The sequence below is a fragment of the Barbatula barbatula genome (assembly GCF_947034865.1).
Source record: "Barbatula barbatula genome assembly, chromosome: 14".
NCBI lineage: Eukaryota > Metazoa > Chordata > Actinopteri > Cypriniformes > Nemacheilidae > Barbatula > Barbatula barbatula.
The window spans coordinates 277,543-305,042 of NC_136777.1; the positions used below are offsets into that span (position 1 = coordinate 277,543).

Genomic DNA, 27,500 nt, shown 5'->3' on the forward strand with positions numbered 1-27,500 from the left:
TTTTAGATCAGGGGTTTTCAGACTTTACCATGCTAGGGACCCCCAGATACGATGAATCCTTTGTGAGGACCCCTTCCTGAAATATATTTTTTGTATAAAAACATTTAAGATAAAAATAAATATAAATAATAAGTGTGATATTGTGAAGACAACATATTAAATAACTGGCTAAAATAAGAGTCCTGTAAAAATCTGAACAGAATATCTTCTAATTCAAATGTATTTGTACTAAGACTACTTTACAAAACCCAGTGAGTTATAAAAAGGGAGCCGTAGTGAGGAAGACAAACTATAAAGATGAAATGAACACTTTCCAGGATTGTTTATATGTAGCAAGAAAGAAGAGATAAACACTTCTAAATGAAACGGTTATAATGTTCAGTAGACTTCTTAAGTATTGGCTTTTTGTTTTTGGGGGGGACCCCTAGAATCGTCTTCTCCAGCTTGAAACCCTCTGCTTTAGATGACCAAAAATATCGACCCTTACAAAAAATAAGCACCCTTCAAATTCCTTACTGAAGTACACATATGTAAAGTATGCTTTAAAGGTATTGTTTTATTATGTTTATTACTCATAATACATAAACTGATGTGCTGACTGTACAGGTGGCCGAAGACTTTGGCTGGATTCATGGCCTTTCTGCCATGTGCAGAAGCCAGCTATAGCTCCGCCCCTCAGGAGAAGAGGGCGTGGCGCAGGTGTGACGGCACGGGCCATTGGACAGAGCACGATTACAACCAGTGTTCCTATGCCAGCGAGTTAACCCGCACCCTACATCAACTCACACAGGTGAATATAACCTTCACATCTGTCAAATGTTATTTCATTCACCCCCCCTCCATCTCAATAATATGAGTTATCAAATATATTTCTCTTTATTCATTGTTTTGCTCTGATATGTGTGTCAGGAACACCAGAGTTATGATCTCGTTCTCTGTTTCAGATACCTGTGAACGCTTCAAACGCTCTGACTTTAGCGCAGCAGATCTCCTCTTTCACCAGCAGGGCGGCGCTCTTTGGAGACATGATGGATGTCATATTTGTCACACACCTCGTAGAGAGAATCACACGTCTGGTGGATCATCTCAGAGAGGTAAGAATTATATTATATTATTAACAATGTCTGGAGGGCAAATATATGCATGGGCTGTTTGAAGAATAAAGCCCTCAGATAAAGCACTTCTGCCCACCTCTGTGCCCCCTGAGTACACATAGTGTTGATGCTGCATAATGACAGTAAGCTTATGACGCCTCATATTTGAGTTTGGTCAGGTAATGTTGAGAGAAATAGTATAACTATTATATTCATATCTCTCAATAACATCATAACAGTTACACAAAACACATTTACCTGCAGAGCCTCACCTTTTTTCTTTCTCTAAAGGAATATTTATTCTCTCATGATTTACTCACCCTTATGTCATCTCAGATGTTTGCAACATCATTTCAAATTCATTATTTAAAATAAATATCTACTCATATAGGGATCTCAATGTTGAAGCACAAACATCCACCATTGGCGTAACAACTGTTTTCAGAAATGAAAGGAATCGTTTGTAGAGAAAACCCTTAATATTGAGCTCATCAGTATTTTAATAATGTGAAATCTGATTATAAAGCACACATGACAGCATGCATTATGATCATCTCGAGACACGTGACATTTATCAATATCAACACGCTGACACATATGTATTATAACTTACTGCACTGATCTGTTGTTTCAATAAATATATGACTTTGGATTGCTAAATGAGCTGAAACGTTTTCTCTCACAATCCAATTGTTTGGCTCCTGAAGACATTTATTGACCCACTGGAGTCATGTGGATTATTTGTGTTTAATGAGTCCTGTATAAATAGAGATGACATTACAGCATTTCATTGCTTTGGAAAAGAAATGAACGAATCTTCATGTTTTGTAAAATGATTCATTTGTGTTGAACTGATGTATTATTGTCCTGAGCGGCTCACCGGCTGCCGCTGTGTCATTTACATGCAGTTTGAGTCACAGCACATTGTTATGAGCTGGAGGTGTTGTGTACACATGATGAGTGAACGTCTTCAGCATTTCAACAGCTCTTATAGTCCTGTCATGTCTGCAGGGACGCTGAAAGGAGGGTCAATGAGCAGAAATTCAACCTCGCTATGGGCAAATTCATTTGACTGAATGTCATTAATGTGTCTCCGTGGTACCACAACACACAGAGAACATTTACTGTGGTAAAGCAGTGTAAAAATGAGTCTATGGCGGTTAATCTCCCGCGTTGTGGTAATTGCACTCGAGATTACATCACAGTACTGCTCATCTGCTGTCTGCAGAGACATCCTAATGGGTCAGTTACGGGTCAGAGGTCACAGCAGTGCTACGGACATCATTACAGGGACGTTCTGATGTTCTCAAGAGAATGGATTGTAATTGATCCTCCCTCTGAGGCAGAGACACTAATCTTTATTGCCTCTTTATACTGGAAAAGCTCTGATTTTCAGGGCATTAATACATTCTGAGGCTCGTACTGAATCATGGTTATTACATTTATGGAGATTGACTTCTCGGCTCATGCAGTCAATATTCATCTTTCAGTCACAATAGAGGCTTTAAAACATAAACCTTTGTACTGAACACCACTGATCTCAGACCTGATGAAGGACACATCTTACAGTACCACAGACTCTTTGTTTTAATAATCCGTCTGTTGAATGTGATGTATCAGTTTTTTCTGTCTTGTCTTGTTTGTCTGGTCTCATTGTGTCCTGTATGGTCTGTCTGAATACTCGATTCTGATTGGCATTAAAACCCAGCAAATTTTTACGTACACTACATCGAGAAAAACGTGTATTACAATACCATATACTGTTTTTAATTTATTTACTTTATTTCTAAATGCACTTAAAACAGCGCTATATACATACAATTCAATTTATTTTAATGCTAAAATATAATTATTATTGCTATCCATGAAATTTCCAATTTGCTGTTTTACAAGAAAGAGAAGAGGAAAGCACTTTTCTTTCATTCAGATGCACAATTACAGTTATTTTCTTGCAGTCCTTAATAGAAAATTGGTAGAATGTTACGCTTTATTTGTTTCTGTCCTCTGAGAAAAGATTTTATCAAGTATAATCACAAAAAGGGTTGCAATGTTATATTTCTATAAAATATATGCGACCAAACTCAAACGTGCCGACTCAAATTTAAGTATAAAAGCATGAATAGAGCATTATGAAAATATAGAAAATGTTTTTTTTTGTAATATTTAAATTTGCTAAAGGGGTCATAAGGTGTGAATATGTGTTTTTCTGTGTCTTTGGTGTGTTATAAGTTGCACATGTATGTATTAGACACGCACAAATGAAAGTGTCAGATCAAAAGATGCTTTCTTTCTAAAAGCGAATGCCTGAAACACCTCGTGTAGCCACACCCACACAAATCTACATCAGCTCGTGGAATGATTTGACTAAGACCGCCCACATGTAAACACAAGTAAGGTGGGCGTACCTTTCTAGACAATTGAAGAGGAACCTGATGTTCCAAATATGGTCAGAGGCGTTACATTTCCCTCACACGCTTGCAGTATTCCACCAATCACTACACACGGGTGAACTGGCCAATCACAGCGCACCTCGCTGTTCAGAGTCATGAGCTTTGAAATAAATCAGCGTGTTTCAGAGATACAGACATGTAGTGTGTGAAACATACAGTGTTTGTGAACCTTAAATCGTGTAATTTCACTGAATTACATCTAAAACAAACCATAATATTAGTTTTAGCCGTGTCATATGACCCCTTTAAGCGTCTCACGTGTTGGATGTTGATTGTTTGTTTTTGTATGATCTCTGTTGGTTTGTATGTTTGTGTGTAGTTGAGCGATCACGTGTTGGACATTGCCAGTAACATGATGCGGGCGGATGAACACGTCCTGTGGATGGCTCAGAATAAAGCTCGCGCCTGCACACGAATGGTTCAATGTGTGGAACGGATCGCTGATGTCACGCTCAACACAAACACATCGCTCATGTCAAAGGTGATCCTCTCATACAGTTATATCACTAGTGGAATCTCATGTCTGTGTAAATATTGATAAAACTATAGAAACATTCGGTTAAACCCGTCGCCGTCTCTCAGCTGCTCTGATAATGTAGGTTACTCACTCTGATGCTTAATGGACTCTTTGTTTAGTCTTTTCATATTTTCATAATCAGTTCTTGACTGGAACTCCTCATACAATGACTGATGTTTATTTCCAACAAGCAATTAGTGTGAGAAAAGTAGGTCAAACTCTCTCTCTCTCTCTGTGTGTGTGTCACCGAAGGTCTCTCCTAACATTGCTCTAGAGGCCTTTATGATCCGACCGGCTGGTGTCATGGGTTTACTGTGCACTGTGGTTCAGCACTCGCCTCTATCGCCCCCTGTGTCTGACAGCGAGGGTGCAGGTGGGATCGGGTCAGAACAGAACATTCTGGTAGACTTCAGGTGTCACACTGTCAACGTCTCAGGATCACCCATGACTCAGCTCAGTCAGGTAAGAGTCAGCAAACACTTCAAAGCCCTTCATATCTGATCCTAGTAATCTGAGTTTGACCCGTGAACAATCACACTGTAAACACAGTGTCCATCAGCAGCACATCGCTGTATGTTGGAGAGGCCTGTCACGTGCTGGTCATGGTGGATTATCTCGTGTTCTAAGAGGAGTATGGTAAAGGTTAAGTGTTTGTGATGAACTACACTTCAGAGAAGACGCCTCTGTTATAATTGATAAATAAGATGTTTACAGGCTCCTGGATGTTCTTTCACACCCCCGGGCGATGTTGGCCTTTTCTGAAACCAGCAGAAGATAATTTATTCATTAGCTTTTTAATTTAATGATCTAAATGAATCTGGATGTGCTGTGAGGATTGAGATCCTGAACTTTACAAATCATCTTGATTAAAAAAAGTTCAAGGCTTTGAGTGTTTAGTCAATGTTCAACGCTCAGTCAAAACCTTTATTTTGGTTCAAACACCGGACCTTTACATCAGTGCCGGCAACAAGAGAAAAAGCTGCTAACTGATGTTAATTCACTCATGCCAGATTGTAAGAAATACCCAAAATGCACTGCAACATGAGCTACCATTCATTTCTATAGTATTTACAGCTCTACCCTGCTGGCCATAGGAATAAGGTTTCATTTAGTTGTCAAATATTTGTGAATATCATAAATAGTAAAAAAAAATAGATGACAACACACTAATATTGATTTAAATAAAGCTAATACACATGAAAAAATATATTGTATCCATAATAAAACATATTGTAGTTATTGTAATTGAATTGTGTGTGTGTTTGTGTGTGTGTGTGTGTGTGAGAGAGAGAGAGAGAGAGAGAGAGTGTATGTTTTTTGCACACACACTTTATGTATTAAGTAAGGATGTTGAACTGATGTTATTTATTAACTCTGAGCATCTGGTGAACATTTTTAAGCAGTGCATGACTGATGCCTTCTGCTCAAAGAGACACTTCATGACTCTCTCTCTCTGTCTCTCTGTCTCTCTGTCTCTCTCTCTCTCTCTCTCTCTGTCTCTCTCTCTGTCTCTCCGTCTCTCTCTCTCTCTCTCTCTCTCTCTCTCTCTCTCTCTCTCTCTCTCTCTCTCTCTGTCTCTCTCTCTCTCTGTCTCTCTCTGTCTCTCCGTCTCTCTCTCTCTCTCTCTCTCTCTCTCTCTCTGTCTCTCTCTCTCTCTGTCTCTCTCTGTCTCTCTGTCTCTCTGTCTCTCTCTCTCTCTGTCTCTCTCTGTCTCTCCCTCTGTCTCTGTCTCTCTCTCTCTCTCTCTCTCTCTCTCTCTCTCTCTCTCTCTCTCTCTCTGTCTCTCTGTCTCTCTGTCTCTCTCTGTCTCTCTCTCTGTCTCTCTCTCTCTCTCTCTCTCTCTCTCTCTCTATCTCTCTGTCTCTCTCTCTGTCTCTCTCTGTATCTCTCTCTCTGTCTCTCTCTCTGTCTCTCTCTCTATCTCTCTGTCTCTCTCTCTCTCTTTGTCTCTCTCTCTCTCTCTCTGTCTGTCTGTCTCTTGTTTGTGATGGTCATTTTGGAGAGCGCCTGTGCAGTTCGTGTGTTTGGTCATGTTTTCGGACACGGGAGACACTGAGATGTTGTGATATCTGTTAGTAGACTCTAATGAATCTGTCAGTGTACGGAAAGCTTTACAAGCCTTCGCTTCAGTAACACTTATCTGGCACTGTTTATGTCACATAAGTGATGGAGAAATAGAAACGAGGACAGGAGCATTGTGGGATTGCACGTGATGTGCAGTGAAACCAGCCAATGACTGATAAGTGAAGAGAGATTGTGAAACTGTTTATCGAGAGAGACACGGCTGGAGGTGATGCTTCGACTGATGATGGAGATCAAACACCGTTTCTCAGTTTACTCATTTTACTACTATTTCTTTTCTTAAAAGTGAACGTTTTAGACGAGGGTTTTGGTTTTAGTGTCGGTGGGTGATTCTCACAGAATCTTGGTTTTAAGATGTCAAACATGATTTTTCTTAAAACACTTTCCCTTTATATTAATTTAAAACAAGATATGACATATTTAAAGATATTCATTTCAAAACTTTTATTGACAGTTTAAAACGATAAAAAATGGTCTTACAAAAAACGGCCGTAAAAATTCTCAGTACCGTAACCATGTAAAACTGTAAGTCTAATAGCATGTTTTTCTGAAAACAAGTCAAGCTGTGATGCAAAAGCATCGTAGTATACATAATAAGACATTAATGAATTATATTTTATATTTTGAACATACAATTTCTTTAAATGTGGAAAACTATATGTATCGGTCATGAGAAGGGAAAAGGTCGTGGACACAGCGTGACAAGAATATTAAGATTTTAAATTGTTAGCCATTTGAAAAATACTAGATGTGTTTCTCCACATAAAATCTAATTTAATGTTTGAACAAAACTTTTAAAACGTTACCGAGAATGAGAATGTCAGTCCTGGACACATTTTTTGAACATCCAAATGTTTTTTTTCAATATTTTCATTTTACTCCGTTTAAATTACAACACATAATGCTCTCAGACAAATCTGGACGCGGTTATGAGAATGTCAGTAGAAAAATAAATAAAATCATAGGCTTATTTGCGGATGGGACATGTCCCCACTTGTTTTTGGAAGAAATTAAGAAATGTTTGTGGAAGGTGTGTATTGTTTAGGGGCCATTACCATCTAAAAGTCGTGGAACGTGACCTCCCATTGCTCACACTCATAAGTTATTTTTGTGAAAGACAGAGAGCTTGCTTGTGCATCCAGTGTCCAGGCACAAACACATGTAAACCAACGAACAAGTGACATTTGAAGTCATGGGAATAAACTGTATTAAAGTGTTACGCACTGCAACAGCCGAGTGACCTTCACCAAATGACAGTTTGGGAACTGTGAGATATATGATAAATATTCCCAACGTTATTGCAGACACGATTTATTAAATGAACACCACTTTTCAGAACAAGCTATGCCACATTAAATACATCAATAATTATTTCCTATATCAAAAGTATGTTTATAATGTTTATAAAAGTATAATTCAAATCTTTACTGTCATGATGTTTTAATGGTTTCGCAAGCATCACCCAACAATCTCCTTTGAGTCTCCTGTTTCAAATCTCTTGGTCTAACTTTTGCTCCTTTAAAAAACAAAAGCACTGAATGTCTGTCGATGTATTACACTGTACAGAACTTCTGTTCTCAGTAGATTTGTGTTGTGTTGTTGTGACAGTGATTCACACAACTCATGTAAGTTCTCTGATGACACAAGTGATGTTTGATGTCAATGTGAAAAGCAGAGTTTTAAAACTCTGTTTCATATTTTATGATGAATGTCTTGATATGGTGTTACTGTAGATCTATCCCCAGACTCACAGTGTGGACTGTCAGTCTGATACTGAAACCATTTTCCGTCATTAACCAGAAACATGTGAGCAGTGATGGAGATGCTGAGAGAGACACTTATCATGAAACACAATCTGCTTTATCTCTCAGAGAATGAGTCAAAAGCTGAAGATTGTTTTTTGAAAGTTTTTGATGAAACCCGCTTAGAAAAGGTAATTTTATTGCATTTGTTTTTGTGACGAAGCACTTCACTCGGAAACAGACTCTCGGTTCTTTCAGCTTCTGGATGTGATGGTTGATCAGATCACTTACACACTGTCTGAAACTTGCTTTACTTTCTCTTTTGTGATGTTCACAGAATATCATCTCATGCAGTCACTGTGAAATCACTTTCCATTTCACTTGTGAGAATAAATGTAGGACGCGGCCTGGTTTTCTTCAGGAGGACGGGATTGGATGGTTTAGCTGTGTGAATCTGGAGCAGAATGGGATTCGCAGTGGATGAAACGTCGCTTGCTTCTGGTGATTTTTTCAGATGAAAAGACATTTCAGAGGTGGAGCGAACGATTACATTTGATTAAAAGATCAGACAGACATGAGGTGACTTTTTGACATGATGTTCATGTAAGGATTTTGATGTCACGTTGTCTTGAAGGCTGTATTATTGTGCAGCACGGATGAATCTTGGGGTTTCTTAGCATGCCAACTGAAGGAACTTCTCAGAAGAGACACATTTCACGTGCAATAACAGCTGGAGATGTTGAGAAGGCTTCCAGTCTTGACTTGAAAGAGTGTGTGAAAAACACAATAAATAATTGACTGCCATCGAGTTCAAAGCCGAGCGCTGTAATGTCAGTATATCTGAGGTGTATGGACTCACAATTCATCAGACACTTATCATCATGCTGAGAGTTTGGCTTTCTTTAGAATAGCATACATCACTTGCATACTACTACTCTCACTATTCAAGCGTACTAGTTAATGGACGGGATGTTTAAGTGTTTAATTGTGTCTGGATGAGTCGACCCGATCTGATGAAGGAATTTGATGAGGGGGTTTATTCGTATGAATTCGTAACTTGCGAATCGTACAAAAATGTGTGATTTAGAAAAAAGCAATTCTGAAACCCTAATGTCACCGGCACGAAAGCAAATCCTTCTAAAATGTATGAATGAGATTGGTTGAATTAGCCACATGGTAAAAAGTTGGGTTTTTGTTGTGAGATTGTGTCAAAACCTCGCTCCTGTCACTGTATTAATGTTGTTTGACATTATACTCACAGAGATTTTCTAGAATCCCAGAAGAAGGTTATTGATACATTCATACATTAGTCCTCTTGTCATATCAGACCTGTTTGAGTCTCTTTCTTCTTCAGAACACAACAGAAGATATTTTGGAGAATGTTGATCATCAAACACTGAACACTGAACTCTATTGACTTCCATTGGAAGGAGACAAAACATTTCTCAACATATCTTCTGTTGTGTTCCACTGAAGATAGACTCACAAGTGGTGAATAAATGATGATAGAATTAAAAGTTTTGGGTGAACTGTCCATTCAAGTTTAGTTTTGAAGAATTCACTGGACAGACTCGAGAATGAATTACTCAATGTCAGTGGGGTTTCTTGTGAAGGTGTGTTATGTTCCATAGGTTCACAGTCTTTCTGAGACTTCAGAAACTGTGTGAAGAGGTTGAACTGTTCTCAATAAGACCGGGATCATGTGAATGTTTTCAGAGTTAAAGTCGTGTTCTTCTATCACGTGACATGACGTCTGTGCTGTGGGAGTCGACCGGAGAACATGATTCATAAAGGGAATGAAAGAACTGCTATCTGTGGGTAAGTAATGATAGTAAAGGCTTCTTTAAATAAACTGAGATCTTCATCCATCCTCTTCAGTCGCTAGATTTTTATAGGCTTCATGTCTGGTGTTCTGTTTTAGTCCTCTGACGATAAAGAGTCCAGAGGAACGGCACACAATCTGAAGTCAAACCCGAGTCCTGTAGATTTCTGTGTAGTGTAAAGCTTCTGAAAATCACCGTAGTGTTACCATGTTTTTTGGTATATTCATCCTGGTGTTATTTTTAGTACATTTTAGTATCACACATACATGAATTGTTTATGGTTTCAGAAGGAACCTCAATCTTGTCTGTTTCACAAAAAGGTGATTTGTGGTGGAAAAAAGGATCTATAACAACCATTAACTGATGATTTGTGTATAGATTGTTGTACTGTATATGTTGTTGGGTGTGAATGTTGTTTGTGTAGCTTTATCTCTTTCTCTGAGTAATGCCACACACAATCTCAGACAGCAATTCCTCTGTCAAAAAGCTTTTTGACTGTTTTTGTGTCGATGCCAAGCATCTCTCTTTCACTTCTGGTGATATTTTAGTGGAAGAAAGGCACAAATGAACGGTTTATAATTCAGAGCTTGTCTCTTTAGCGAAGGTAATAATCTAGCAGGGTTTTTAATAGCGTCTGTTCTATGTTGGCATTTCCATTGAACAGTACTGATATCAGCACATTAACACTAAGATGCATCAAGACTATACTTTATAGTATCTTTAGACAAAACTTTATTCTGATAACCACTGTTGCACATTTCGGAGAGACGGAGAGAGAGAGACGGAGAGAGAGACGGAGAGAGAGAGACGGAGAGAGAGAGAGAGACGGAGAGAGAGAGAGAGAGAGAGAGAGACAGAGAGAGAGACGGAGAGAGTGAGAGAGAGAGAGAGAGAGAGACGGAGAGAGAGAGAGAGACGGAGAGAGAGAGAGAGAGAGAGAGAGAGAGAGAGAGAGAGAGAGACAGAGAGAGGTGTAGGTGACAGCCTGAGTATTTTTCTTCAGTTTCTGTGAGATTTCTTTTCTCTCACAAGAGTAAATGAAAATCAATGTCCTCCTCACAATATCACAGCACGGTCTTTGTTTACTCGCCAGCGGTTTAAGATAGAATCCAATAGGCGGTTGTCCTCTGGAATGTGGTCACCTGTGAGGAAGGGCTGTCATAGCAACAGTCAAGCATCATTCATCATCAGCTCTCAAACTCACCAATAGAAAAGAGTCGACGCATAAGAGATGTGTGTGGATTAGATAAACAGGTGACTGTAGATTCATTGTGTTTTATCTCATCTTATGTTGTTAATATTCTTAACACTCATGGAGAGATGTGTAGCAAGGAAATAAAGACAAAGCTGGTTAAGTTTTTTATTTTTTAGAACATTCGTGTGACTTAAAATGGATGAAACGAACAGAATACTAGACTTGCTCACATCACTGTCTATATCATGTTCAGTATGAACCTTTACAATAAAAAAATCATTGCATTTGTTAATATTTGTTTTTCAGTAGAGAAAAATAGCTGTCCGTTTTTATGTGAAATATTTTATTCCTGCATATTTCGTGACGTTACAATAATTGTATGTTTGCATTGTTCAACGTAAGGTTGGTACATGCATGCATTGTTTTGAACATGTATATGTACTGTGAGGAGCACTATTCAATATCAATACAAGTAAATCTATAAAAATGCTAGATTTACCATCGTCATAGAAAACTAAAATAGAGCTCACGTGTTTTACATATGAAAGCAAACAGGCAATTCCAACATTATGGACGTGACATAAAAATACAGAATTTGTTACGAATATATTGAACCATGTTTATATATGACTAAACCCCTTGTTGATAGAGTCTTAACATAAAAAATATCAGTCTCTGAACACATTTTCTATTGTAAGAAAGGAAATAAACATGTGTTATGGATGTGAATAAAAGGACGGAGTATTGTAGGGTTTCTGTGAAATAAAATGCACAATAATATCCAATGAGCAGGGATGCCTCTTTATAGAACATAAATAGATATTTTCATGTGTCCATTTATGAGGAATGTGTAGCGTTATGGATGTGACAATCCTGAAATGTCACTTACCTAACTATGACAATCATGCACTAAATATAAAACAAATTTGAAGAGAGATCAAAGAGAGACAAATGTTAAAATCTGTGCTGTTACCATAGTAAAAACCCTTATTTTTTCACGGTAAGGTTGACATTTTCACAGAATTGTCCAAACGGTGCTTCTGGAATGTGCCAGTGCACTCTGGGTAAAGGATGCTGGCTCTCTTCTGGAGCCGTGACTCACATATGGAAATCATGTGATGATGAATAAAGTGCTTCCCACTTTTGTGAATGAAATTCCTGTCTGCTGATTCTTCTCTTTCACTCTCATTGCTGGAGCTCTGCTGATGCTGACTGCAACCTTCTCAAGTGCATGCGCTCTACAGGACCTTTGTTACATGTGTGGCACTTGAATTTGAGATAAAACCCGCTGGGAATCAAATGATCTTTCTTATAATTGTTTCCCAAAAAAAGGCACAACAGAATCAATGATACTGCGGTCCAACGTTATACCCCAAAGACTTTTATTTGAACTTGTCTCCTGTTTATTCTACAATGTGTTTTCTGTAAAGCTGCTTTGCAACGATGCAAATTTTAAGAAGTGATAAAGAAATAAACTTGATCAATTTTACAATTTCTGCCAATATGGTTTTAATAGATGTATTGCACCTGAACTGTTAAAGTAATGAATAATAAACCTTTGTAGAGGTTCTTTAGGAGACCCTTCAGACGTTAAATGACTAAATTTAATCCAACATAAATGCGTCACACAGCGTTGCAGTTTAACCACATTTACCGTTTCCGAGATGTGTGCTCTATGTCTGTCTGAACATCTGCTTATTGGCTTGCTTTAAACTAGAAAATTGAATTCTGAAAGGCCAGAATAACATGCTGTTTCTCCCTCAGGTGTTTGCTGTTGACATTGACGCGTTCGCCGCTAACAGATGCGGTGATGTTCCTCCACAGGCAGATTGATGGAGATGTATTTCTTTCATCAGTTGGGTATCAGGGGCTGCTGGGGAGGTGAGGTGATGAGAGGTGGGCAACATCATCCTCATCTCTGCGGCGATAAAGCCACTGTTTCCCCCAGCAGTTTCCTCTAGTCAACGAGAAGAGCTGTCAGACGCGCATCTGCGCATCACATGCCACTGCGCTTAACATCCATTCTCCCGTTTGCAGAACACACTGGCCATCGCCTCCATTCATTTCCCGCTGCCTGTGGATAACTGCACCTGTAAACTGCAGCTCGTTGTCTTTCGCAATGGGAAACTCTTTCCGTGCACGGGCAATTCTTCAAATCTTGCGGATGATGGCAAGCGCAGAAGCGTTTCCACACCAGTTGCGTTCACCAAATTAGGTAAGAATGGCTGCGATTTTTTTTCCAGTACACGCTATAGATATGCGTAAGCACGTATGGAGTGTTTGAGAGGAATACACGCGTTTAGATGGGATATTGTAGCGGCGTCACACAGAGTCGCGTTGCGTGCGTAATGCAGCTGCTGCAACAGTTTTCACACGTGCGCGTATTTGCCGTTCACAAAAAACAACGAGATGTTTCATGAAGAGAGCACCAGGACGACATTGACACCTGCCGTCAGCTGTCACACAAGCGCGCTTCGGTCTGTCCGTGTCATCGCACGAGTATTTCATATAGTTGCACTGTGAGACTTGAGGACTTTGTTTGACGCAATGTGTTGCTCTCATGTGCAGATGGGTGTAGCCCCGTGCAGCCCGTTACCGTCGCTCTCCGACACTTCTCGGTGGGTGTAGACCCCATCGCAGCACACTGGGATTTTGACCTGCTGGATGGACACGGCGGCTGGAGGGCGGACGGGTGCCACATAACGGGCTCCGGACACAACACGACCAGCGTCCGCTGCGCACAGCAGCACAGCAACATCGCCGTGCTCATGGTAATCATTCTCTCTCTCTTTTGAGTTCTCTGAAGGTCATTATTTGTCACTCTATGAGTCCCAGTTCATTTAGTCTAATCAGAATGCGTTCAACTTTGTTGTTGTTGAGCAGGTTGCGAAGTAGTCAATGCAACACGATGAGAACATAGTATCTTAAATATTGTTATTGTGGTACAAATTGCGTCTTGTGCACATAACAAAAGGCAAGTCCGGTGTGCTGGTGATGAGGTTAAATACATTTTTAAATGACATTCCTTATATATACACGGCAGCATGTTTAACATAAGAATAACAAATAACTAGGCAAATTTCAAGAAAATTAACCACTACAAATAGGCTACTACAAACAAAACGTAGTTACTAGTTAAACCAGGTTAACCACAGATTCACCATCATTTTTCAACAGTAGCTATAGTTTATACACGGTATTTTTTCGTATAACGGTGGTTATATATATATATAGCCTACTAATCATTGCACAAAAAGGTTGGAGACAACTTTTCCATGTTACTGTTCCTGACGAACACGTTGCACCACCAGCCTTTGGTAAAGATGCTGCTGGCGGTTCGAGCCCCGTTAGATTTGAAACCTCTCTTCACTTTAAGGTTCATAAAAGAACCCTGAGCCTGAACAAGCGCTGTGCATGTTACCTTAGATTGTATTCACGGGTAGATGAGTAATGCGACTGTGTGTGTGTCTGCGTGTCTGCCTGCGCCCCTTTAATTCCTCATGGCACAACGGCTTTCAGATGCGCAGCGCTTTTACGCGCAGCTCCGATGTAAAGGAAAGCGCAACCCCAAACCTCTGCATGAGTGTATCAGTCTCCAGTCACTCTCTTGCTCGGATTATGTCGATTTTCGGCGAGTACGGCAGTGATTTGATGCGGTTTTACCGGGAGCGCAATGGCATCTGATCATCCGTAGTGCCGCCGAGCGGACGAGCTCACAGACGCCGAATGTTCACCGACGACTGGGATTCAATCGACTGGGAGGTCAGTCCGGCACACGAAAGCACTTTAGTGTTAAAACGTGTTGGAAATACGTACATTTGAGACACGTTGTCAAATCATTTTCATTATAGTTACGCCGGTGTTAAAGGCGCTAAATGTTTAGGGATCAAAGGGATTCTCAGACAATTGCGCAAGACTTCATAACAAAACGATTTGAATGCGCATTAAATGTGAACTGGATTCACTCCAGTAGGAAGATCGGGTGTGATTTGGGTGTATTACGGTACAGTATGTGCTCGTAAGACCGAAGTGATTTGACAGATTCACTGTAATGCGCGTTGAAGAAGGGCGATGTTGAATAACGCGATATATTTATGGTTTGACTGTGGATAGATACTGTGTGTGTGTGTGTGTGTGTGTGAGAGAGAGAGAGTGTTACAGAGAGAGAGAGAGAGAGAGAGAGAGCTGATGCAGTCACCACACCCGCAGTCCGCAGTGAGAGCTAAAAGAGCCTTAAAAATCATTCAATCTATCGAAACCTCGTTTGAAATGAGAGAGAATGATGTCTGTCTGCCGCCTGGAATCTGCTTGTTTCTGGACCTGTTGCTCCATCTCATGCCAGCAGCTCTTGAGCTGGAGATGTTTAGTGGAGATCATTGACACAAGGTCTGCTTTAGATCACAGAACACACGCTGTCGTGGTGTTTTATTTGGTTCGGTTCTCTTCTCATCTTGTTTCATTTACATCGTACCGAAGCTGCTGTAGTCAGTGTTGGCGAATAATCCATTCCTTATCATGTACTCTAAAATCATATAGACTATCATATCTTTCTTTTCTAAATGAATTGGATTTATGAGAACTGTAGATTATTCATAGACAGCTCCTGTCCCATTGCATTCGTTGTTGACTAATCTGATTGTGTCTTGGATAAACAGCACAATGTTAATCTGTTGGTCTGTTGATCTTTATTGGGGATCATTTGTTATCATGTTCGCTTTAAAACACACAGCCAATTAATGATGAATAATTCAGCACTTACATAGATCTAGTAAATAAACTGTGTCAATGTTCCTGCATTGACCTTTGACCAGCTCTTCACATGAAGCCGTTTCGTCTGAGACGAGCAGATGTGAAGGTTTGTGTGAAATCTGCTGATGGGAGGTTTGTTTCATGCACATTCAGCTGTGTCTTTCACCTTCACGACCCCCCAGCGGTCAGTCGCTCAGACACCTGCTGCAGGCTGAAAGAAAATAGATATTGATTTCAAATTCCTAGTAAATCAATAAGTCACATGCATGAGGTGGAAGCGTAGAGCCATCCACACACCTGAACAGAGAAGCTTTGGTTCAGTGAAAATCACTTGACTCAGTCTGAATGTAATCCAGCGTCATTTATCTATAATCTAAAGCTTTGTGTCCACTACATAACAATGACGGCCGCTGACGGGTCAGGTGAAGAACGCGTTTGTGAATGTACGAGCAGCTGGTGTATGACGTGTGTATAAGAACATACATGTCTGGAAGTGCTTTTTTGGTTTTACATTCAGTCTGTTGTTGTTGTTGTTATGTGAAGGTTTTTGGAGCTGATGTAAACGCGGTAAAAATGTGTTACATACAGCCGAAACAACACCACAACATGTGTATCAAACACAAGTAGGAGTGTGAAGGAAAGGTTTTATTCTGCAGTGAACTGTGGGCACAGATTCTGTGTGGGCTGCCAGATCTTTTTTCAACCTTAAAGCTACAGACCACCAAATAAAAACATTGAAAAACATCTTTCTTCATTGAAACACAACAGCAGATATTTTGAGAAATGTCTCTGTGGTTTTGGAAGTCGATGTGTTGTTTGATTATCGACATTCATCAAAATATCTTCTTTTGTGTTCTCCAGAAAAAAAGCTTTGAGATGTCGTGAGGGGGATTTAATGATGACAGAATTCTCATCTTTGGGTAAACTGTCACTCTTATGCATCAAATGATGTGATGTGTTGTTGGTGTGAATGTTTTGTGTCTTCATAGAGACTTTAGAAAGAGATGAAGTGATGAGAGATGGACTTTAAAAACAAATGAGAGATCAATGTTCTCAACCTCACTCCTTTGACCTGATGATCAACACATGTTTGTGTTCACAGATTGTTTTTAGAGTCGAAACACAAGAAATACTTGTTCAGATAAACTCAACAGATCAGCTGTAACATGCATATTTATCTCTTTATTCTCATTTTAAAAGGTTGTGTTGAGAAGATGAAGGAAAAGAATTTGCTCACTCAGTGTTCCTATGTGTTTGCTCGGTGGTCCTGGGCACTTCTCCCTGATACTAGATTTGTTATTAATCAAATCCTCTTTATTACATTCACATTTAGTTATTTAGCAGACCCTTTTTATCCAAAGTGACTTACAAAGAGTTCAGGGAGCAATAAGTGATATATCAGTTTTATTGTTGTGTTGGGGTTTGTTGATGATGTTTAATGTCCGGTTAAATGTAGATTGTGACTCGTTGATGTGAATCTTCATCTGTTCTCTGGCGGTCATGGCTGCAGTCGCACACAGACTGCATTAGTGCATCTTTCTCCTGACACGACATTCTGGAAGTGAGTAACGTCTGTTGTGTTTCTGTTGTCATTCAGAATGAGAGATGATGTGCTCATGAACACAAACCTTTCTCTCTGTCATCCGCATATCTGCTTTTGTGTTTCAGTGAAAGATGGCATGTAGGTGTTGTCATGTATGTTTGTGTGTGTGTGTGCTTGTTTGTGTGTGCGTGTGTGCTTGCATGCGTGTGTGTGTGTGTGCTTGCCTGTATGTATGTATGTTTGTGTGTGTGTCCGTGTGTGTCCTTGCATGTGTGTGTGTGCTTGCATGCATGTATGTATGTATGTGTGTGTGTGTGTGTGTGTGTGTGTGTGTGCGCTTGCATGTGTGTGTGTGTGTATGTGTGTGTGTGTCGGTGTGTGTGCTTGCATGTATGTATGTGCGTGTGTGTGTGTGTGTTTGTGTGTGCTTGCATGTGTGTGTGTGCTTGCATGTATGTATGTATGTGTATGTGTGTGCTTGCATGTGTGTGTGTGCTTGCATGTATGTATGTGTGTGTGTGTGTGTGTGTGTGCTTGCATGTGTGTGTGTGTGCGTGTGCTTGCATGTGTGTGTGTGCTTGCATGTATGTATGTATGTGTGTGTGTGTGTATGTATGTATGTGTGTGTGTGTGTGTGTGCTTGCATGTGTGTGTGTGCTTGCATGTATGTGTGTGTGTGTGTGTGTGTGTGTGTGTGCTTGCATGTGTGTGTGTGTGTGTGCTTGCATGTGTGTGTGTGCTTGCATGTATGTATGTATGTGTGTGTGTGTGTATGTATGTATGTGTGTGTGTGTGTGTGTGCTTGCATGTGTGTGTGTGCTTGCATGTATGTATGTATGTGTGTGTGTGTGTGCAAAGAAACTGTGTGCAAGTCAATAGTACATTTGACCTTTGACCCTGCTGTCTTCAGCTGGATTGGACCACAGGAGGTCAGGTGACACACATCAGTTTACACGCGCAGTAAATGCGTCTCATGATGATGAACATTACTCACTGCATCAATATAATAATGCAGGAGTGAAACCACAATCAAACCTGTGCAGCATCTACTCAAAACATCACATGAAATAAACACTTAAAGATATAAATGATAAGAAAGATGATGTCTTTGATTTAATGATGTACAGTGTGAGCGTGTGCGTGTTGGTTTGAGGTTTTCTGTTTCTGGAGTAATACTGTGTGCGTGTTGTCCTGTGGAAGATAAAGACGGAGGGAAAATGGCTTCTGTGTAATTTTGTTTTGGAAGAGATAAGCAGAGACATCAGCAGCACCTATGAAGGGTTTATCTCAGCTGTTTCTGCTTCTCTCTTCTCTGTCTGTTAGTTCAACTGTGAATCAGAGGGAGATTCTTTCATCACTGTTTATTATAATAAATCAGTTTTATTGATATCTGAGAGGAAGAGGAACGAGGACTGAGATCTGGTCCTGAGATGAAATGTTAAGTGTTTATTTGACAGTAGAGGCTGAATACATGTCCAGGTCACATTTACCTCTTACAACATTACTGCTGGAATAATCAGTTTGTCACAAGATGTTTTATACATTGTGACAAATAAACACACTTTACCGTTCCTCATGATTTTTGAGAAAGGAACTGTCTGATTAAAGTTGTTCTCTGATGTTGTTGTGTGTTTGTGATGGGAATCCCTGAAGGTCAGATGAGAGATGTGCAGGATTGTTAAAGGTGAAATCCAGCGAGCGTCACGTATTTAAATGTGTGTTGGACGGGAAGAGATCTGTTAATGTGTGTGAGATTACACGCTCGTGTATGACATCATCGCAGATCATGACATAAAAAGACGATCAACTGATGCTTACAGCCCTGTTTGCATGTGTTTTTACACACGCCTCAGAAATCTACATGTATGATGATGTTCCTCTTCAAAAGAGACGTGCGTGTCACAGTTCACAGCAAAATCTGAAGAGCAAGAATTATGAATCCTGCTGTTAGAATTTCTTGAAGATTTTTGACGTTTTGAAAATTCATTTAATTGAAATACTTTTATCATAAATCACTATCTTTCAATTGCAGTTCTCGTTATGTTCTCAATACAGTAAAGCCGCATAACAATAAATGAAGTGCAAAACAATATTCTGTCAGTCCAGCACATATCACCTTGATAAATAATGTGTTTCTGAAATGTCGTGTCTATTTGTTGTGAAGTGTTGAGGACAGTGTCGTCGGTGTTGATGTGTTAGAGAGACCCTACATCTGATGTGATGAAGTCTCGGTGCTGCTGCTGCTGCTTTATGACTGATAATAATGACTCATGATGAAATACACACTTGATGTGTCAGCTGGGACATCGCTCTCGCTCTGACAGATGTTCATCGTAATCTTCACACATCTGTGTAGTGCTGTGTGGTCTACATCCAGATCAATGTGATTCCATCAGTTTATATCCAATCTTTTCTGAGCACAGTGTTTTTACACACAATTCATCTTGGTGAACACATGAAAGCAGATCTCTGAGCTCTTCTGAAACAGAAGAGTCAATCCTCTCATTTCTGAGACAAACATGAGATTATAAGCAGAAGTTTCCATTTGCTCTCCACTTGCTCTGACTGAACTGAGATATTAAAGAGATCCCGTCTGTGATTTCTCTTTCTTATTGTTTGATTGTTTTTTTAAATATATGCGGAAGGAAATGCCTGTGGTGTTAAACACAGCAGAAGTTGAAGATCAGCTCACAGCTCAGTTCATCTGCATGACATCATTTGGTTCATGACAAGCTTTCCTGTATCTCAGTGTTAAGAGCATCGTGTTAACAACACAAGGTTGTGTGTTGGATCTCAGGAAATTTGCAGATACCTGTGTATTAATGTATAGGATAATGCAATGTATGTCGCTTTGGATAAAAGCGTTTGCCAAATGCATAAATGTAAATGTAAGTGGTTCACAGCGTTTAAAGCTCACGTGTGTTGTAAAAGTGCATGTGTGTGTTTCCTCACACTTCCTCTCACCTCTCCTCCTGTTAGGTTAGGCTTGTGTGTGTGTGGAGCAAGTGCTGTTGTGTTGTGTGATGTCTAGTGTAGTTGTGTGGTTGGGTTGACTTCGTCTCAAATGCATTTTTCAGTTTTTCATCAGTTTCATAAGAGGATCAAAGCAGCCAATGTTCATACAGCACACCAGAGGATTTGTGTGTGTGAGAGAGAGACGTAATCCCTCGCCTTGTTTACAAAGTTGAATATTAACAAGTCTTAATACTTCAACTTTTCTGCTACTGAATTCTGATAACCAATTGAAACACTGCATCTCTCTCTCTCTCTCACACACACAGAGAGAGAGAGAGAGAGAGAGAGAGAGAGAGAGAGAGAGAGGAGAGAGAGAGAGAGAGAGAGAGAGAGAGAGAGAGAGAGAGAGAGAGAGACAGAGACAGAGAGACAGAGAGAGAGAGAGAGAGAGAGAGAGAGAGAGAGAGAGAGAGAGAGAGAGAGAGAGACAGAGAGACAGAGAGACAGAGAGACAGAGAGACAGAGAGACAGAGAGACAGAGACAGAGAGAGAGAGAGAGAGAGAGAGAGAGAGAGAGTACATCATCAGAATCAGGTAAAGCGTGTCAGAAGTAATAGACTAGATTTGAACTGTTATAAACTTCTGTTGAAATGTTGAAATGCTCCTGTCATTCCAAACCCGTCTTTCACTGAAACACAAAAGCAGAGATATACGAAAGTCAGAGAGAAAGGTTTGTATTGAGTTCAGTCCATAGATTAGTGTTCAGTCTTTTATCTATAAAGGTTACAGTCAGACTTTGACAGTACAATTGTATGAGAGGATTGTGTTTGTTCTTTGTACAGTAAGATGTGAGATCAATGAAAGATGTTTACTTTGCATGATGAAAAGATGTAAGGCCTTATTTTTATATCCAAGTGGGGACCTAAACCTGAATGCACACCAACACATGGGGATCCGTGTCACCGTGGTGACCAAAATTGAGGTCCCCATGGGCAAAAAAAGCTTATAAAATTTACAGAACAATATATACAAAATAAAAATGCAAAAAAGCAAACAGTTTTAAAGTAAATATGCTATGATCTTTAAGTTTAGGGGTTAAATGTACAATTTGTACAGTATAAAAATCCTAACGCCTATGGACGGTCCCCACAGAGATAATAAACCAGACATGTGTGTTTGTGTGGGTGTGTTTGCGTGTGTTTGTGTGCATGTGAGTGCGTGTGAGTGTGTGTGTGTGTGTGTGTGTCTATGTGTGTGTGTGTGCATGTGAGCGTGTGCGTGTAGTTCAGTCCTGTTTTAACATGATCTTGAGCTTCTGTCACAGGAAATCTCATTTGCTGTTTGATCAATGATGTCCAAAGATTTAAATGATAATTATGAATCAGCTCGTGTCTCGCGCTGATCGATTGTTATGATCTTCTCTTTTTCAGATTCACTTTATTTGTGTTTTTGCAATGTGACATTTTTTTGAAAGAAACCTATTTTAAAGTGAAAGAGGATGTGTTTAAACTGTGTAGAGAGTGGTGGGTTGAGCTCAGAATGATGTGTTTAAAACCACATACTGTAGTATTCTTGCTATGTTCATTCTGCTAACAGTCGCTCCAGAGAACATGAGACGAGGTCTTTTCACAAGACACGGCACACTGATTTGTGAAAAATGCCCACTCAATATAAACGGGTCCTGAGTCAGAGTGTTGTCATGGTTACTCAGCATCATCTGTGTGTCTTCTTTAGGATCTGAAGAAGGTCCTGTCCTTCCCTCCGTACCCTGGAGATTACCTGCACCCGGTGGTGTACGCCTGCACGGCCGTCATGCTCCTCTGTCTGTTCGCTTCAATCATCACCTACATAGTGCACCACAGGTACCACACGAACGCATGCACACACACACACACACACAAACGCACATATACAAACGCACATGCTCACACACGCACACACACACACACACACACACACACACACATTCACACAAAGGCAGAGAAGTGAAGTTAATCCTGTAACAGTCTGTCACACTGCTCTCTGTCAGTTTTACTCTCACGTTGTCGTGGTGTCTGTAGAGTGTTCAGTGTTTTGCTGTCAGTTATGAGACACACATGCTGTTTCTGTTTTACGATGCAAATAATTGTTCTGATGATGTCACAGACACTACTGGTCAAAACACTAGGAGATAATCATACGTTTATTATGATAAACCCCAGGATTTAAGATTGTGTTGTGGTAATGTATATGAAGATCATATCTTGTATTGGTAGACATGTAGAGTGTGTGCAGCTAGACTTGATATGAAAGTCACATGTATAACTGTAAGCAATGATGAGGGGAGTGTTGTAGAAATGTGAACATGAAGTCATATGTTAATGAAGGCAGTTATATTCTCCAGACGTCTGAGTCAAGCAGCTGTAGAATCTAAAAGAGTCTAACAGTGTTCCATCAAAACCCGTTCAATTTCTGATCTTGCCAACAATTGTCAAGAGAGTCAATGTAAATGTAAAGGTTTCTGTTTAAAGTCTGTCAGAAAATAATTCACATCTGAAGTCCTGCAGCCTGTGACACACACACACACACACACAACTGTGTGAAGGGATGGCAGGTTAAAGCTGTTGACCCAGTGAGATGTCTACATACCCTGTCTGTGTGTGTGTGTGTGTGTGTACAGTAGTGTGTATGTCTGTGTGCTTGTGTCTCCACTGAGATTGAGAAAGGATTGTGTGTTGATGTCATGTTCTGTTGGTAGTGTGTTCTCTCAGGTCACGGGTTAGCTCATGTGAACGCCTCTAACGGTCTCATGATGTGATAGAGGTACTTTCATCACTTTATTACAGTTTTTCTCCATTGGTTTGGCTCATTTCTTGAAACAGAAATTACATTCTCAAAACAACATGGACAAACCACCAAACAACTTGGCAATTGTTTACAACAGAATTGAATTTCTCATTCATTTGATCAAATTGCAAATGTCTAAGTACATGTCTCAATGTCTCACTGCATCTTTGCAAATGATTAAGTACAGGTAGCCTACATTTAATTGAATTGATCTTGTTGATCTAAACTGATTGTCGATTCTCAGTCTAATGGTTGTTCGTTCCAAAACGTTTCAGCATCATTTCATTGTATAAGTCATCACATGCACAATAGTCTGTTCAATTGTCAGAATTAGTCAAGAACATAATACCATGAATACCATATATGAATCCCTTGGAACATTTTATAAATGTATTACAGCAATTGACAGTCAAGTGAAACTAGAACTTGACTAACGAAGGAGGAGTTTCGCACATCTCAGATGACCAATTAAACAGTATGCTTAGTTACCTGACAGGTGCTGTCCATGACTGTAAATGCTGTCAAACATGTATGTAAAGAGCTTGACCATGCAGGACCAGTACAATTTCTGAACATGGAGGCACCTGGCCAAGTAAATGAACAAGGGCAACTGCCTGCTCGAGGAAGAAGAGGAGGAAGAAGAGGAGGACGAAGAAGAGGAGGAAGAGGAGGAAGAGGAGTAGTAAGGGTGCGTGGTAATGGAATAGGGGGAAGAGGCAGAGGAGCACGAAGAAACCATGCTGTCCCGGATGAAATTCGGGCCACAATTATAGACCATGTCATCAACCATGGCCCCACAATGGCGGAGGCAGGTCGCCGAGTGCAGCCTAATGTGCCTCGCTCTACAGTCTCCTCCATCATCCAAACCTTTCGTAGGGAAAACAGGTATGTAGTAGGACACTGTGTATAGAGCATGAAATATATATATTTACACATTTACCTACTCATTTAGTGTGTGTGTGTGTGATAGGCCTACAGTAATATCTTACCTCAATGGTATGTTATGATACTAAAAATGACAAGAAAAACATTGGAAAAACACAGTTTTCCACGACAACCTTGCACGGGTGGCAGAGAAAAACTTCTCAATGAACAAGAGATCTGTAACATGGTGATGACAAATAATGCCATCACAATGAGACAGATCCGCGCTGCAATCCTACAAGACAATGCCATATTCCAAAATATCAACTATATAAGCATCTCCACAATAGACCGTATATTGAAGAAGCATCAGATGACAATGAAGCAAATTTACAGGGTACCATTTGAGAGGAACTCTGATAGAGTGAAAGAGCTGCTGTACCAGTATGTACATGTAAGTCAGTTACTGGTGATCCAAAGCAGTGGTTCCCAAACTTTTTTCAGTATCCACTTTACGTGATTTGTGTATCCAGGTATGAAAATATTTGATTTACATTTCAGTAAGCCTAGTCATTGATGATTTCCCCCCTCCCCTTTCTGTCAAATACCCCCTGTAGTGCATAGGGGTACATGTACCCCAGGTTTGGAACCACAGGAGTAGTGGCCAGTAGTGAACTAGTGGAGAACATTGAACATTCCTATGTAATTGTCTGTAACTGTAGTGTATGACTGATTTGATGTTTTCTTTTTCCCCGCTATTGTAGAGAATAATGGCATTGGAAGGAAACGAGACCCCTCACATCCTCGTGTTTGCGGATGAATCTGGCTTCAACCTGGCCAAGGGCCGAAGACGTGGCCGTAATATTATTGGCCACCGGGCCACGGTGGATGTCCCAGGCCAGCGAGTGGGGCAATACAACTATGTGTGCTGGCATATCTGAGAATGGTGTGGCCACTCACATCCCCAGTCCTGGTCCATACAATACACAGAAGCTCCGTCTTTTCTTGGACGACCTTCATTTTGATTTGATCCCTGAAAATGAGAAAGGTCCTGTAGGGCCTCACCTACAATATGACAGTACAGTAACCATTGTCAATGAAGGACGGGGCTAAGACTGAAAGGTGGACATGAGTGATGTTTCAATGGTCCTCTGCCATAGTGACAAAACATCTAAACATTCTGACTTGCAGTGCTTACACAATGCCAAAGGGACGAAGCATTTTGGGGGCACTGACTGTTTAAATGAGAAAGAAATTTAGTTTTGACATATGAGTGAACAGGTTTGAGAGAGATATGAGCTTTTGCAAGTGAGCTATAGTGTTGTGCTGAACTGTAAGACTGTTTGGCCAAATGATCTTAGAATATTGAGAATGTAATTTCTGTTTCAAGAAATGAGCCAATGGAGAAAAACTGTAAAATGATCCAGTCGTTCTGTCTGTCACATGACTATGTGTTTCATCTTTTTAATGCACTCAGCGGCACATTTAGAGATTTACACGTGTTGACCATATGTCATGTGTGTGTTTTCCAGCACAATCCGGATCGGTCAGAAAGGATGGCACATACTCCTGAATTTCTGCTTCCACGCGGCTCTGACATTCGCTGTGTTTGCTGGAGGCATCAACAGAATCAAGTATCCCATCATCTGCCAGGCCGTGAGTTCTCTCACCCACTCACATTCTGTCTTTCAACACAAAGCCCCTCAAATCAATTCTTTGTGTGTGTGTGTGTGCGTGCTTTTGTTTATGATTATGACATCCAACAACCAGGGGTTCTCAACCTGTTTGACGTTCTCTCTCTGTCTCTGCATCTCTCTGTTCATCTGAAAGGGTTTCTGTAGAACCGCTGGATTTGATTGGTCTAGCTCAAGTGATGGATGACAGGAACCAGTATAATCTGTGTAATGGAATCTGTTCTCATTCACTGAATCCTGATGATATGGATCTCTCTCTCTCTCTCTCTCTCTCTCAAACATTGTCTCAGTGTGATTGAATTAGAATAGAGTGAAAATACAATTATTCACCACAAACAGACCGATGCATAAGTGAATGAAGAAAGTGATGTTTTAACACAGGAATGTTGTGTAAGCATCTGATCTGTGTTTTACAGTGAATTTAGATAAACTGAGGTGTGTGGTGTTAGTAAAGTCACTGTGAACTACTATTATTGCTTTTGTAAAGCTGTTATTCCATATATCGCAGGAACAAAAAATCTTTTTCATAAAAAAATCATTCTTCCGCTAAGCAATGTAGTGCTTCAGAAGCCGAGCGGTTGCCAAGCAACACAGACACAGAAACACACGTAGAGGCGCAGTAATGTTGCGGTGTCATGTGTGTGCGTGTGTGTGTGTCATGTGTGTGGATTTATCATGAACGGTGCCCGTCTGGATGATAAAAATAAGTATTTGACTTCCTCTTGTTTTAAAATCTCTCAGTGAATAATGGATATGTGTTTATGTCTTCAGATATTTTGGTGACATTTTTGGAAAAAGTGTCTAATAGAGATATTTGTCAGATAGAACCTTATAATTCCAAGGTGATGAAATATCATAATTTGTAATATCATGATTCCATGTTCTCATGTTCAGACGGATGGATTACGTCCCAGGTGCCCTTGACTACCATTATCCTGAAGGGGCCCTGGGCTTCAAGGTTGTGCCATCCAGTTTGGTACAGAGAGCCCAACAATATAATTATGGATCCCATATGCTATAGAAAATACCCTTTAAAAATAAATGATCAACAAATCATGACAACATATGTTTTATGTTACTTTAACTTATTCAATTTAACTTACTTAATTTACTTACAGCACATTCAAATTGTACTTTCTGAATCTTTTGCTTGATGATGTGTCACAGGGGCATTTTATGATGAGAAATCCTTTTTCATTTATGTGATGCATTAAAAATGTGTATATTTGATTGATTTAATTAAAGATGTGTGTTTCATACGCCTTCATTTGGTCCATTGTTGATTTTTCGCTGTGTAGCTAACATTGACCTTCTATAAACCCTGTACAGATTATCTTTAGTGACGCAGAACGAGAACGGTTTTAATATTCGTTATCATCTTAACTTTCACTTTCTATAACTGTGAATGCGCAGCTAAGGTAAAGAACAGAAACATTGTGTGAGGGGGCCCTTGGAGGTAACTGGCCCCGGGGCCTTTAATGTCATAATCCGTCCCTGTGTTCAGAGTGTGTGTGTTAGCTGGTGTCTGGTACATTATTAGCTGGTTGTGTGTGTGTTTCAGGTCGGTGTGGTGCTGCATTACTCTTCTCTGTCCAGTATGCTCTGGTTGGGTGCGACGGCATGCAACATTTACCAGCAGGTGACAAGAAAAGTGCCGCAGCCTCAGGACAGAGACGTTCCTCCCTCTCTGCCGGCCAGGTCACCCATGCTGAGGTACAGACACACATACACACACAACGTCTCATCCAGGCAGCATGTTAGACTGATGGATGAATTAACCGGCTGACACTTCGCATTTAATTCAAACAGTAGTGGTTTGTTAATATGAGTGAAGATTCATAGGTCTGCAGATATAACCGATGTCAAACTAATGACTGCGAAGATTTTCTGACTCCCCGGACCCCCAATAAAGTAAATCTGCACATTTGAGAGTGGCCTTTTATTGTGGCCAGCCTAAGGCACACCT

General features: G+C 40.2%; 1 protein-coding gene across 2 annotated transcripts in view; it reads left to right on the forward strand.

Moving 5' to 3' along the window:
• Positions 1–27,500, forward strand: part of LOC306904099 (adhesion G protein-coupled receptor A1-like) — a 41,741-nt gene that overhangs the window by 7,256 nt on the left and 6,985 nt on the right. The window contains exons 3-11 of one of the 2 annotated variants that reach the window (XM_079473762.1): positions 607–790; positions 945–1,094; positions 3,864–4,025; positions 4,314–4,523; positions 12,941–13,118; positions 13,472–13,674; positions 21,885–22,012; positions 25,373–25,496; positions 27,096–27,247. In XM_079473762.1, coding sequence (XP_079329888.1) covers positions 607–790; positions 945–1,094; positions 3,864–4,025; positions 4,314–4,523; positions 12,941–13,118; positions 13,472–13,674; positions 21,885–22,012; positions 25,373–25,496; positions 27,096–27,247 — 1,491 coding nt within the window. The remainder of the gene's footprint in view (positions 1–606; positions 791–944; positions 1,095–3,863; positions 4,026–4,313; positions 4,524–12,940; positions 13,119–13,471; positions 13,675–21,884; positions 22,013–25,372; positions 25,497–27,095; positions 27,248–27,500) is intronic. The other variant, XM_079473763.1, reaches the window with a different exon arrangement.